Source organism: Miniopterus schreibersii, assembly GCF_964146895.1.
Source record: "Miniopterus schreibersii genome assembly, chromosome: 15".
NCBI classification, from domain to species: domain Eukaryota; kingdom Metazoa; phylum Chordata; class Mammalia; order Chiroptera; family Miniopteridae; genus Miniopterus; species Miniopterus schreibersii.
Window position 1 is genome coordinate 49,175,573 of NC_138115.1, and position 13,758 is coordinate 49,189,330.

Sequence of the window (13,758 nt, forward strand, 5' to 3'; positions counted from 1 at the left end):
GTCACTCTGGTGAACTTCTTGATGATAAACATGTAGGGTTATAAGAAATAATATACAAGATGGGTCTAGAAGAAAAAAGGGCAAACCATGTCCTAACTCAATTACCATGATAGGGCTCTCCTTCGTAGGGATACAGAAGAATTAATTGTATGTAATTCACTGCCTATAAGCAAAAAGGAGAGGAGTAATCCAAAAGTCATTCTTTCTCTCACATTTGCTTTGGGGGAGGCCAGTTAGCATGCTATAAGCAGCCCTACTGAGAGGCCCATGTGGTGGTAAGGAAACCAGGCCGGTTAACAACGATGTGAGCGAGCTTGAAAGTAAATTTTCCACCACCACCTCCACCACCACCACCCCCGTCTAATTTCCAGATGACAAGAGACCTGGTTCATGTAATTTCATGAAAGATTCTGAGCGAGAATCATCCTGCCAAGGTGCTTCTGAATCCCTGATCCACAGAAACTATAATAATTACTTGTTGTCTTAAGCTGCTAAGTTTTTGAGTAATTTGTTATACACTATGTAACTAGTATTGATCAATATATGAAAGTGATAAAGAGCAGGACTTCCCTATGCACCAGATTTAACATCCCATAAACAAACTGTAAGAGAGATTCCAAAATTAGTTACCTGTACAATTGGTGGTGTTGTTTGTGAATAGGGTGATGTCACACCATAGACAGTTGGGCAAGTCTGTCCTTGATAATATATGGTTGGTTGCGACTGTGCAGGAGTTGAGTACTGCTGCTGTACACTGACAGACTGTTGGTTTGAATCCCAAACACCATAATTCTGTCCCTGGACTGGGCCTGGGGCTGGCACTGGCAAGACAGTGACGCTGGAGTCTTGATGTACCACACCGTCACTTTGGGTCACATACTGTGAACTGGAAACTTCCACAGGGGCTGTCACATGTGGCACCACTGGCACGGGTGGAGGGGCAGCAAGGGGTTCTGTAGAATGTCCCACCAAGGGCTGAGAATGATCATAAGGAGCAGGAGAACAGACAGGGTCCATGCTGGGTGTGGGGAGGAGCACCTTTCCAGCATTGGGATTGCTGGGATCCACATAGGCCTGCATGGGATAACCTGGTGGGTAGCCAGCAAAGGGGTGATGAGAGGCATTGTAGCCAAGAGAGTCATAGGGCAGTGGAGATGTCATTCCCAGGTTCTGCATCTGTTGCTGTTGTTTCTGAGCCTCCCGCTGAGCCACCTCTTGCTCAAACAACTTCCGACGCTCCTCTGTAGAAAGTTTATTGCGGTCTTTTCGGACTTTCTTTTTAGAAGTTGGTGTATCATATCTAGATAGAAAACAATAAGAGCATCACAAAAAGTTGTTCCCTAAATTACAGACATAATCGAAGCACTAATAAGTGTTATGTTATTCAATACTAAATCATTAACTACACCAACTCCAATTTGGCACTGGTTAAAAATCACACTCAAAATTCCTTAAGGAGTCTTCCAAACAGAAGAGAAGCCCAAGGAAATAGACACCTAGATGAAAAGAATAATTTTATCATATTCTAAGATTCTAGCTTATCAAATTAAAGATACATATAGCATCCTAAATAGATTATTCTTTATAGTTGGGGACAAATATATAACCACAAATTCTGAAATTGAAACAGAAACCAAAATATATTAATAAAAGCTACAGAATTTGACTTATGTCTGGACACACATTTGGAACAAATATCAACAAAGGATGAACATGCACACAGGAAAGTACAGAGACTTATATTCATATACTCTTCTCTGTGCAATACCTAGTATAATATCTTACTGCTAAGCCTCATGCGCTGTGATAGTTTTGACAAGTATCCTCAGCAAGGCCACAAGAGACCATGAGCTCTAACAATCTCATAGCGAGAAGAGAACTGAGGACTTAAGATTCTTTTATGAAGTTCTATAGTCTGAATCAAATTTCTGAGAAAGTGCTCTTGGCAAAAATTTTAAAAGTGGCAATTTATTTCAAGATGTTTTGTTGCAAAAAAATATCTAATAAGAGCTTCATGGATAAGGACATAACATTTATCCAAACAAACAAAAATATATGATTTAAAAACCTCTAAGCTGAACATTTCCTTAAAATGTTAGTGGGCTGGTAGTGTCCTTAGCTGCCTGGCAGAAAAAAATCAAATAGTCTATAAAAGAGAGTACCTTAAATCCAGGCCTCAATGAATCCCCACAGGTAAAGTTCTAAGGAATATAATTTCATTTAGAAATAAAATTATATATAATTATAAAACTATATATATATAAACAAATGACAGGAAGAGGCCTACAAAGACTGCTGATACTGGAGTTATCCAACACAAACTATAATAGAAGAATGCTAAAAATTAATGAGCTAAGCCCGGCTTAGTGGTTGAACGTTGACCCTTGAACCAGGACCTGGTCATGGTTCAATTCCTGGTCAGGGTACATGCTGGCTTGCAGGCTCGATCCCCACAGAGGGCGTGCAGCCAATCAATGACTCTCTCTCATTGGTGTTTCTATCTCTCTCTCTCCTTCTCCCTTCCTCTCTCTGAAATCAATAAAAAAAAATATTTTTCTAAAAATGTTATCAAGTAGAAACCACTCAAGTACCAAAAATCTATTAGTCTTCACAGCTACTATTAATATCAAAAGAGACTGTCACAATATTTACCTGTAAAGTTTTATACTCTCTCATCAAGAGAATATACTTATTCCAAAAGCCCTTGGTGTCCAAAATCAGCAGTATGTTACCTGAGCACTTGTGATTTGCTTGGAAGAGAGAATACTCAAACAAGCCACTTACCTGTCATCCGGCCTTTTTGTTCCTCGCTCATAGGCAGAAGGTGGTGAGAGGGAGCCCCTTCGTTTCCTTTTCTCTTTATTCTGAGTTTGCTTGTCTGGGTCTCTCTCTCTTGACCTATTAGGAGTCTTTGGAGCAGCTGTTTGATCTCTGAAGCCAATAGCATCCCTTCCTCGTTCAGTTACTAAGGGAAAGGGGATTTAAAAAAAAATTACTTGGTAAACTTTTCTCCATCATGATAGTGTATCAACGGTATAGTAAGTTTTCTATCCAATGAATGGATCTATAGACTCCTCTCTCATGCCCCAGTCCTGAATTTGGATGAGACATAAGGTCTTGTGTGTGAGTACACGCTACTTCCTGAAAGCCTCTTCCATGAATGCCCTTTTCTACCTTTTCCCACCAAAGTGTCATCCAAGCCTTCAACATTTTTAACAAGTTCTGTGGAACACAGCATGCAAGATATTCCCATCACCTTTAGCAAAGCAGTCTGCTTGTCAGTTCAAAATGTAAAAGCCTTCTACTGCCCCTGTAACTCTGCTTATTTGCAATTTGTAGAAGAGCAGCCTGGCATAAAAACCTCAACAGGAAATGTCTCTTTAATTAAAAAAAAAAGGATTATAAAACTTTTTTTTTTTAACCAATAAAAGAATCTTCTTATTTGCTTCTATTCTCAAGAAAGGGGAGCTTTAATTTATGACTTCCTCCAAAGTGAATGATTGTAAAATTTAACAAACTAGCATAGTTCAATTTACTAAGTTATAGAATGTAACCTTCTAAGGTAGTTCAATTTGTAGACAACTTTTTACAAACAACAATTTCAAAAGGAAAATATTTCCAACACAGGTGATAATAGGTGATAACTCAGGAAGTTATCAAAGCTCAAAAGCTACATCTTCAAAAAAGAATGCCAGCTTCCTACTGAAAAATGGTACTACTACCCACTCGGTTCTCTACTTCAAATAGTTCTTACTTGCTTCATCTTCACCCAATTTCATTGTCACTGCTCCCAAAAGCTGCCCTAAGTACTACTTTTCACTGATCACACCTCCTAGTTTCTCATCTCCCTGAGAAGTCTAAGTCCCACCACTGAACATTTCAATATAAACTCACTGGTATTAAACGCTGTTGCTTTGTGTATGTTAGTACTACTACCTCACAGATTAGATGCTCTTTTCTTGAGGACAGAATTTCTTATAAGATCTTTCTCACAGTATAGAGCAGATTCTCAATAAACGTTAACTGGGGGTTCTTTTTCTCATCCCCGAAAAACACGAGCTCAGTTTCTTCCATAGCAGTAGGGTTAGGTTTGCACATGGTGTGCTCACAGTTCTCCTTTTAGTTGGCCAAACTCCACTTACTTGCAAAACAGTCACTGATATACAGCCATGTGTGAGCATTTGTCAGTGAGAGGCTAACAGAATTCATTGATACCATATACTGATAGAAAATGTTGCATAATTAAAACACTGTTCCAGCTCACAGGTATTAGCACATCCTTCTGTGAAATAAATACTATTATCTAGTTTCACCTCTATCTGCCCATGATTACTATAGTTCCACCTTCAAACCCAGGTTCCTTGCCCTGGTGTTAATTTCCTTAAAATGTGGCTATTTCTTTACTATATCTTGGTAAAATAAGAAAAGGAATCACACCAACAGTTCATAATCTGACTCTGCATCTTAGAGTATGTGAGGCAGAGGAGTGATTCCATTTATTCAGGCTGAAAGGTAAAGCTAGACTACATATTTCCCAAAGTATTTTACACTTCTTATAAATATTAAAAGTCCTAAAGAGCTATTTAACTGCTTCGCATTGAGGGATAACAAAGCCAGGCTTAAACCATAAGCATTTCTGTAACCGAAAAGCCTGAGACTAAGATTGGGAAGAGGAGTCCATATGTGAAGGAGAGACTAAAGTTGGCACACAAAAGGCTACTTCCTGAAAAAAAAATTGTAATCGTCCATTATAGATCATGCCATGCATCATCTCTCAGAGGGCCACACCAGACTAGATATTTGCAAAATATTGGGAGGAACCCTCACAGGTATTTAAGATTTGACTCTCTTGCTAATAATTTTAACTTAGTGGGCCCAGAGAAACTAGCCTCTGATGGTCAACTCCATAGTGATGCCATTGGTTTTATCCACCAGTACTGCCTGACCCTGCCTTGTTTCTTATGAGAAGAATTCTTTGCGGCCTTAAGTAGGATATCTGTCTATGAGGAGATTAAACCAGTAAAATTACAAATATCCAAAAGATACAAAGGGATGCAAATGACACCCTGCAGGTCTTTAACCATTAAGACTATTTAACCAGCCCTGGCCACGTGGCTCAGCTGGTTGGAGTGTTGTCCCATATACCAAAAGGTTGCAGGTTCGATTCCTGGTCAGGGTACATTCCTAGGTAGTGGGTTTGATCCCCAGGTTGGGCGTATATGGGAGGCAATTGATCGATTACATCTATGATGTGTGTGTGTTTTCTCTCTCTCCCCCACCCCTTTTCCCTCTCTCTAAAAATCAATAAAAACATATCCTCAGGTGATGATTTAAAAAAATTAAAAGGACATGAACATACTGGCTCCTTCACTCTACTTATAGTAGGTCAGTGCTGGAGGGGCTAAAGAGACTGATGTAATTGATCCCCAATTGCTTTAATCTCTAAAGGAGTATGTTGAGAACCCATAAATGAGACCACCATGGCTTCCCTGTTATCTGTTCTTTAATAATGATTCTTAACTTTTTGAGGAGTCACTGACTCCCTGAGAATCTGATGAAAGTTCTGAATTTTCCCCAGAAAAAGTGCATGTACACTAAGAATGTTGTATAGAAACATCTACAGGTAAAGACACAGACCTGTAGGAGTACAGGTTTACGAATGTCTGCTCTAAAGGAACAAATGAATGGAAGAAAAGTCATGACTTCAAGGAAACCAACAACAAAGGTAATATAAAGAGACATCTCCTTTGGCAAAAATTCACTAAAAAAACATAAAAACACAAGTTTCCAAACCTTCACACCAAATACTTCATTTACCTAATTACATATTATCTGGTTTCAAAAACAAAAAAGCTCAAGTCCTTATCAGTTACCTCTGCATAGTTCCAAAAGAATATTTGTAAAGCTACATACACAGAGTATCTCTGAATACCTACTTGTATTCTCCTTTTCAGTTTGACTTTTCTTTGGAATTCGATATACCTCCTGCAAAAAATACACCAAAAGAAGGGTTATTAGTGTGGATTGGAAGTGGAGATTGCTTTGAAGCTGAGTGATTTCACATGGCAACAAAGAATTGGGAAGGAACGGGCCGGTATTTAATTATTTTCCAAAATTTGACTTATGTCTGGTTTAAAGTAAGAATATATCCTGGTCCCTTACAAACAAGTAAAAATATATAGCACAAGTAAAAACATTTTAACATCTACAAGGCCTGTATTACCGCATTAGTCAAGTAACAGACTGAATAACTAGGCATTATATTTCTAACATAAACACACTTCCTGATAATTTCTGTATGCTTTCCACATATAAAATTGTCTATAGTTCCTTTGAGATTCTTCATAAGAACAATTCTAACATCTCACTCCTCGCCCCTACTTAAAGAGAAGAAAAGGTTAGTAGTAACTCAGCTATATAAAACACTTCAAAAAAATTACATGCGTAAAGACAACCTCTGCTATTCAGCATATTTTTTTATAAATGCAAAACCAACTTGGTTAATGGTCAAATGTAGTATCTACTTTCATACTGTTGTCATTTTAAAAAAGGAAAGATAACTGGCAGGTGTGGCTCAGTGGTTAGAGGGTCAAGGGTTTGATTCCTGATCAAGGGCACATACCTGGGTTGCAGTTTCCATTCCCAGCCTGGGCATTTGCAGGAGGCAACCAATCAATGTATCTCTCTCACAGCGGTGTTTTTCTCTCTCCCCCTTTCCCTCCCTTCCTTCCACACTCTCTCTAAAAATCAATGGAAAAAACATCGTCGGGGATTAACAAAACAAAAAAAAAAGGGGGGGGAGAATAAACATTAGATTACTGTTGCTCTTGAAATAGCATCTAAAACTGTATCAAAATTATTCTTGAGAAATGTAAAGTGTGTTTTTAGGCTTTAAGGTACCTTTCTTGCTGCATGACTCTAGGGCCTAGAACCAAACCAGTCACCTGAGTGGGCAAATGGCAAACTCACACATTCTCAATGGTACATCATATGACACCTTACCTTTAGAGTAATCTCATAATATTGAGCACATCTATATGACCTAGCAATCCCAATTTTTACAGAACTGAACTCCTAAAAGAAAAAAAAATCGAAGAACTCTCCCCACATGATTGTTGATTCTAGCAATATTGTAGAAAATGAGAAATAACCCACATAACACAAAACTGAGGAAGGGTCAAGATGCAATATTAGGTTGCCATTAAAAATGACAAATGTGGCCCGGCCAGGCGTGGCTCAGCGGTTGAGCGTCGACCTGGGATCTGGTCAATCAGGGTTCGATTCCTGGTCAGGGCACATGCCCCGGTTGTGGGCTTGATCAGTGACTCTCTCATCATTGATTTTTCTATCTCTCTCTCTCCCTCTCCTTTCCTCTCTCTGAGATCAATAAAGATAAATAAATAAATAAATAAATAAATAAATAAATAAATAAGACAAATGTGGACCACACAGAATCAGAGAAATCGATCATGAATGTAGATTTAAAAAAAAAAAAAATCCTTCAGTACTCCATGTATGATGATAAATTAATAAAGATGATTATTGTTATAATTAAATGTGCACTTATCCTGTGTGCCAGGTATTATGCTAAGCACTTCAAATATATTACTTGATTTATAAACCAACCCTTTGAGGTAAGTACTATTACCTCCATTTTATAAATGGAAAAGTTACTTTAAAAAACTGAAGCTGCCCGGCTGGGCATGGCTCAGCGGTTGAGTGTTGACCCAGAATCCAGGCGATCGGGGTTCGATTACCGGTCAGGGCACATGCCCAGGTTGCGGGCTCAATCCCCAGTCGGGGGCATGCAGGAGGCAGCTGATCCATGACTCTCTCATCATGGATGTTTCTCTCTCTCTCTCTCCCCCTCTCCTTTCCTCTCTCTGAAATCAATAAAGATATATTAAAAAAAAAAAAACACAAAAAAAAAAACACTGAAGCAACCTGACCAAGCTTATGATGCTATCAGATAGTCGGACTCCAGATCACTTTTATCTTCTGTACTTGATGACACAGAATGTGATTACAGCATTAATTTGGAAAGAAGTACCATTTAGGGGATTCATGCATAAATGTAGTGACTCTGTCCATCATTTCCTAGACCCTCTCTCTTATGTAGGACTTCCCACTAGAGCTGTGATTCTCAACTCTGGCTGCACAATTAGACCATTTCAGGAAACTTTTATTGAATCTAAAATAATGAGCATGAGTCCCAGGCACCTGTATTTTTAAGAAGCTCCCCAGATGATTCTGGATGCCCAAAGAAGGTTGAGAATCACTAAGCTACTGGCTTCTTTTAATAGCCCTCACTCACTACTCACAAGGGAGAATTTGAAAGAAAGAACTACGCATAAGCATGCCTATCCTAAGCTCAGAGACACCTGGGCCTCCTCTTGGGCTGCTTTTGCTTGGAGAGAGGATACGTTCCAATCTGCTCCTCTGCAGGATGCCTAGAGTTGTCCTGCTGTCAGTGCCTACCCATAATACTGAATCAGAGATAAAGACAGGAAGAACAAAGCTGACACTCTTAGCTCTGTCTGATTCCTCCCCTGTTTGCTCCTCAGAGGGGTTACTAAACTGAGGAAAAAGTAATAAAGCCACTCATCAGCACCTACCCACACGATAGGGAAAAAAATCGATATTTTACAAACCTAGACATTCCACAAGATAACATGTTTATTCACGAAGGGTGCGTAGAACAGATATATCAAGGGATGTCTGTGTTGACTAATTACACAATCTTAACCTATTTAGCTTCTTTTGCATAAGGTCTTGGCATTACAAGTATTCATTACAAACATTTATAGTAAGTTATTACACAGATCTCAAGTTGGGGGCCCAATCTGTGGTGGCCAGTAAGTACCAGAGGAAATGCTTCTCAAAGATATATTCTTCTTCTTCTTTTGAGAGAGAAACATAGATCAGTTGCCTCCTGTACGCACCTTGACCCACAACCTGGGCATGTGCCCTGACCTTGTGGTGCACGGGACAATGCTCAACCAACTGAGCCACACCTGCCAGGGCTCAAAGATAGATTCTTAATTCCACTCAAAAGTCTATAGGAACTGCTAAGTAGAAAATGTATTCTGATGTTCACAAAATAGATGACTAGTGGCCACGAGCAACTGACTATGAGAACAAGCTCTATCAATATACACCTAAGCACTTAGAGTTACTCAGCTGATCCTCCTCCACAACAGTTAAATGGAAGACTTAGATGATCTACTTTGAAGCCCTGAAAATGCAACAAAAATTTCCCAAAGTCCAACAATACTGAAAACTGAGAAGGAAGCAGTCATGTGAAGACTATGGCAACACTTTTTCAGATCATTCTGTCTTGTGAATAGGTAGCAATGTGTTAGCCTACATGATATGGAAGTTTGTTTGGAACAATGTCATACCTACAGGCTATTGAATCTCCTGCAGAAAATATTTATCTGAGTTGGCTTCACTTACATTAACCCTTCATGTAAGATCACTTTATTTTGTTAAAAATTCTACTCAAGAGACTGGCATATGATAAAAAAAAACACTGAGCTGTGAGTCAGGGGACCTGTGTTCAGGGACTAACCCTGCCCTCAAAGGGGCCTAAAGGAATCTGGTTCCCCGCTCCAACTAATATTCTTTATACATCATCCTGTTTTATTTCTTTGGTGTCTAGGTGCTGCTCCCAACTAACACACATACTCATATACACTCAGGTATAATTCTTCAGGGCCAAGATTATCTTATGCTTTGCTATATCTCTAGCACAAAGAACAGTGCCAGGCACATAACACTCAATTGTTGAAAGGACCAACAAGTGAAATTCTACTTCTAATTTGTATAAATCAACCACATATTGCTAAATAAACCCAAAGTATTATATATCTTATGCTTTTTTCTTATTAAACTTATACCATAATTATTTTTCATCCATGGTAAGAACACTATTTACAGGCCTCACATATAACCACAAACATTACATATTTCCAGGGTTAGATGAATAAGTATGCCTCTGCAAAATTTTAAACTCTTTTCAATGCTTATAACAGACTATCCTTGGCCAATCACTCTTCTTCAGTCAAAGGTTGGAAAATAAACTTTCAGATATTGTTTGATAAACAGTGAGTCACTGAGAGGCCCATGAGACACCAATACACCCAACATTCCTTTTATAAAAGTGTTTAAATGCAGGTGGAGATGCTATTTGTGGAAATATGATTTGCACATTTCTATAAGAACTATTTGAGCAAAAACTATGGGATAAAAGCAGATATTAAGGGTCTCTTATGTTTTGGACACTGAAGATGCGCAGTACCTGTTGCCAAGGTTTCACAGACTAATAATAATCATGGCTTACACTTCTTACTGTGTGCCATATCCTTAAACTGCATTCTCATATACTCTTACAGTATATCTAATATATGCTCAGAGGGGTTAACTATCCCAAGGTCATACAGTGATCAAGTGAGTTATACATTGGGCCTAAAATCCAAGCTTAGATTTGTCTCTGTCCAAAGCACAAACTCTTAACCACAATTAATATTACCTCATAAGCACTCAGGAAAAAAAGAAAGTAAACAAATACTATCTTATGATAGGTATACATGAAATGGTAAGTGAACTGTAACGGGGATACTAAAACTGGTTTGAGCCTGAAGAGAGAAGACTACGAAAAGCACCCTGATGGAAAGAGACATTTCACTTGTCCTGAAGGAAGAAAGGAAGAAAGGAAGAGGTGGAAAATACAAACACGGGAGACTGAGCACATGTGTTTATTCCAAGTCTAAGTCCTAAAACGACGACAGTGGAGGAATAAAAATGGTATAAACTCATCTACAGTATCTTTTCTTTATAAGAATATTATGTGGTACTGAATGTGTGTATATATTTAAATACTTTATTCTATTTTATGCATTGTCTTTCATGTTCCTTTTTTGTTTGATGATTCACACACACACACACACACACAAATACTGTATCCATGAAATTGCCAACCCTTGATCTAGAGAAATAAAAGCACTTCTTTGGGAAATATATGACTTTGTCATACACCTGATTCATAATCTATACACTAGCATAAAGATTAAAAATCCATTCTAACAAAAAAAGTAAGTTCTATGAAAACACTTTCAACGGTAATGGTTCTCTAACTAGGATTTACCTTCCTTTACCAGAAAGAATTATTTGACTCCTATCATCATGTACCTACAGAAGAGTCTGTAGTTTTATTTCGTATATTGCATTACAGACAGTGAGAGTAGGGGGATCGCCATTAAGTCACAGAGGTCTCCTGGGATTTGACTGGGGGGAAAACCTTAGAAGATAACATACATATCTTGAGGTTTCATAAAATCACACACATGAGAGGGGCAGAGGAAGGGAGAGAGAGGGAAACAGGGAGTAGAATAGTTTTATTTATAAAAACCCCTGAGGAGACACTCTTCTAACTTGAGGAGCTGGGCTCCCAAGAAACAAAAGGTACTAAGATTGTTTCAGTTTTCAGCCACTTAGATAAATGGGCAAAGAATAGGGACACAGTTCTTAAAACAGGAAATACAAATGTAAAGATATTCAATACTTCATGCATTAAGAGAAACACAAATTAAAACTGTAATAATACTCCCTTCTTGCCTATCAGTCTGACCAAGATAGTCACATAATACTTGTGTTGGGCAGGATGTGGTGAAATAGGTACTCTTATGCATATACATTGCTGATGAGAGTTAAACAGGTACAACTGTGAAGAGCAATTTGGCAATACCTATCAAAATTACAAATAACACAGACTATGACTCAGACTACTACTTTTATTTATTTATTTTTTTTTAATTTTAGATATATCTTTATCGATTTCAGAGAGAGAAAGGGAGAAGGAGAGAGAGATAGAAACATCAATGATGACAGTCATTGACTGGCTGCCTCCTGCAGGCCCCCTACTGGGGGATCGAGCCTGCAACTAGGGCATGTGCCCTGACTGGGGAATTGAACCCCGATCTCCTGGATCCTAGGTTGATGCTCAACCACTGAGCCATGCCAGCCAGGCCAGATTACTACTTTTAGTAATTTATCCAACATGTATATTCCCACGTGTGAATGTGTTCAAAATTACTTAAACAAAAGTTACTTGCTACTAAGCTAAAGAAAGAAATTAACCATAATGGCCAAAATAGGAGACTGATTAACAAGAGACTAAGTACTGCATATCTATATAATAAAATACTATGCATCTGTGAAAAATACATTCTTTATAAACTGGTATGATACAATATTTACAATATATTAAATAAAAAGGAGCTAAATAGTACTGACTTTTAATATGCACAAATTGTCTCTGAAAGGCTACCCAAGAAACTGGTTGTATTGGTTGCCTCTAGGAAACAGGACACGGGGCAGGGATAGAAACAAAATATTTCGTTGCATGCCTTTTGAATTTTCTGTCATGTATTGTAAATGGCCTGTTTTAAAAATTAAAAGAAAATGATAACATGCCTCAAAGAAAGCCCTAGACACAGTACCAAAAGACTTCTCTACCTTGTGACTATATTCATGGTAAAGACCACCCCCTGGGGGCTGTGAGGTCTCAGGCAAAGGCCTAAGGAATCTGGGCACTCCCAAGGCAATCTCCAAATGCTGTACTGTTTTCCAGCAAGTGTCATACCTTAAAAAGCCCTCCTAGTTCACTGCCATTCAGTTTAAACTTGTCCTCCCCAACCTCCTTCTTCTCTAGTCCTTGACTCTAATTTGAAGAATCAACCTTAGCAATGCTGTTTTATTCAATATACATCTGAAATGTGCTAGGCTTACAGTAAGTACTGAAGCACAAAGTGAACAGCTGACACAAATCCCTGCTTTCAAAGTCTCCCCAGCCCAACAGTAAATATGTATATAGAATAATAAAAGTGTTTTCCTGCTGGTAAGTAATCACTGAAGATATCAACGTCATAATCACATCAAGGTCATAATGATTAAATATTTCTCCAATTTCAGATTTGTTTTCTAGGCAAATTAATGTCAAAACTAAGATTTTCCCCCCACATCTCAAATTTAACTCCTCTATAATTTGTCTAATTATAACTTAAAAAATCACCACAGCCCTCCCAGTGACTTCACTGAAGTTACATATTTATTGTACCAGTCAACACAACACTGCAGTTAAGGCTACGAGCTCTCCTGCTGTTCAAATCATTCAAAAAACTTTTTGAACCATAGTTCATTCCTTTCCCAACCCATATTTATGCACATCCCTGTTTGAGAAGTTGCTCATATTTATGAACACCTTACCCTAGAAAACCACATAGTTTTGCATGCTTTTCATGGAGTTCTGAAAAATCCCCTGAAGTTCAACCATGGACCACAAGTTGAGATCTCTGCAGCACTAAGGAAAAAAGGTACTTGAACAAAACATTAAAATGACAGTTTCTATGCTTTCAGAATGAATTTGGACTTACTACAGCTTTTAAATCAAAAGCAGATTAAGATAAATCTGAAAAGTATTCACCATAATTGCATGAATCACTTAGCAAAGATACAGAAATCACTATTTGTTGGATCAGAAAAAGGAGTAGAAAGAACACAGGATTTAAATTAGAAGGCCAGAGTCAATTTTTATCTCTGTCATTTAAAAGCTAAGTTACAACCTCATGGATGTGTTTGTTTCCATTCACAGCTGATAAAAACATGACCACAGTACCCTGGGGAAACTCAAGAGACCAAGACAGAAGCAGTCTCTGCCTTCACACAATGTACAATTATGAAATGTTACCTACTATGACT

The 13,758-nt window shown here is 38.2% G+C and overlaps 1 protein-coding gene across 7 annotated transcripts in view; it reads right to left on the reverse strand.

Annotated features, from left to right (window-relative positions):
• Positions 1–13,758, reverse strand: part of SETD2 (SET domain containing 2, histone lysine methyltransferase) — an 82,703-nt gene that overhangs the window by 16,370 nt on the left and 52,575 nt on the right. For all 7 annotated transcript variants that reach the window (XR_014000378.1, XM_081159763.1, XM_081159764.1 and 4 more), the window contains 3 exons: positions 5,937–5,985; positions 2,785–2,965; positions 631–1,300 (listed from right to left, as the gene is read on the reverse strand). Coding sequence is in view for 6 of the 7 variants with exons in the window: in XM_081159763.1 (XP_081015889.1) it covers positions 631–1,300; positions 2,785–2,965; positions 5,937–5,985 (900 nt within the window). In the remaining variant the exon portion in view is untranslated. The remainder of the gene's footprint in view (positions 1–630; positions 1,301–2,784; positions 2,966–5,936; positions 5,986–13,758) is intronic.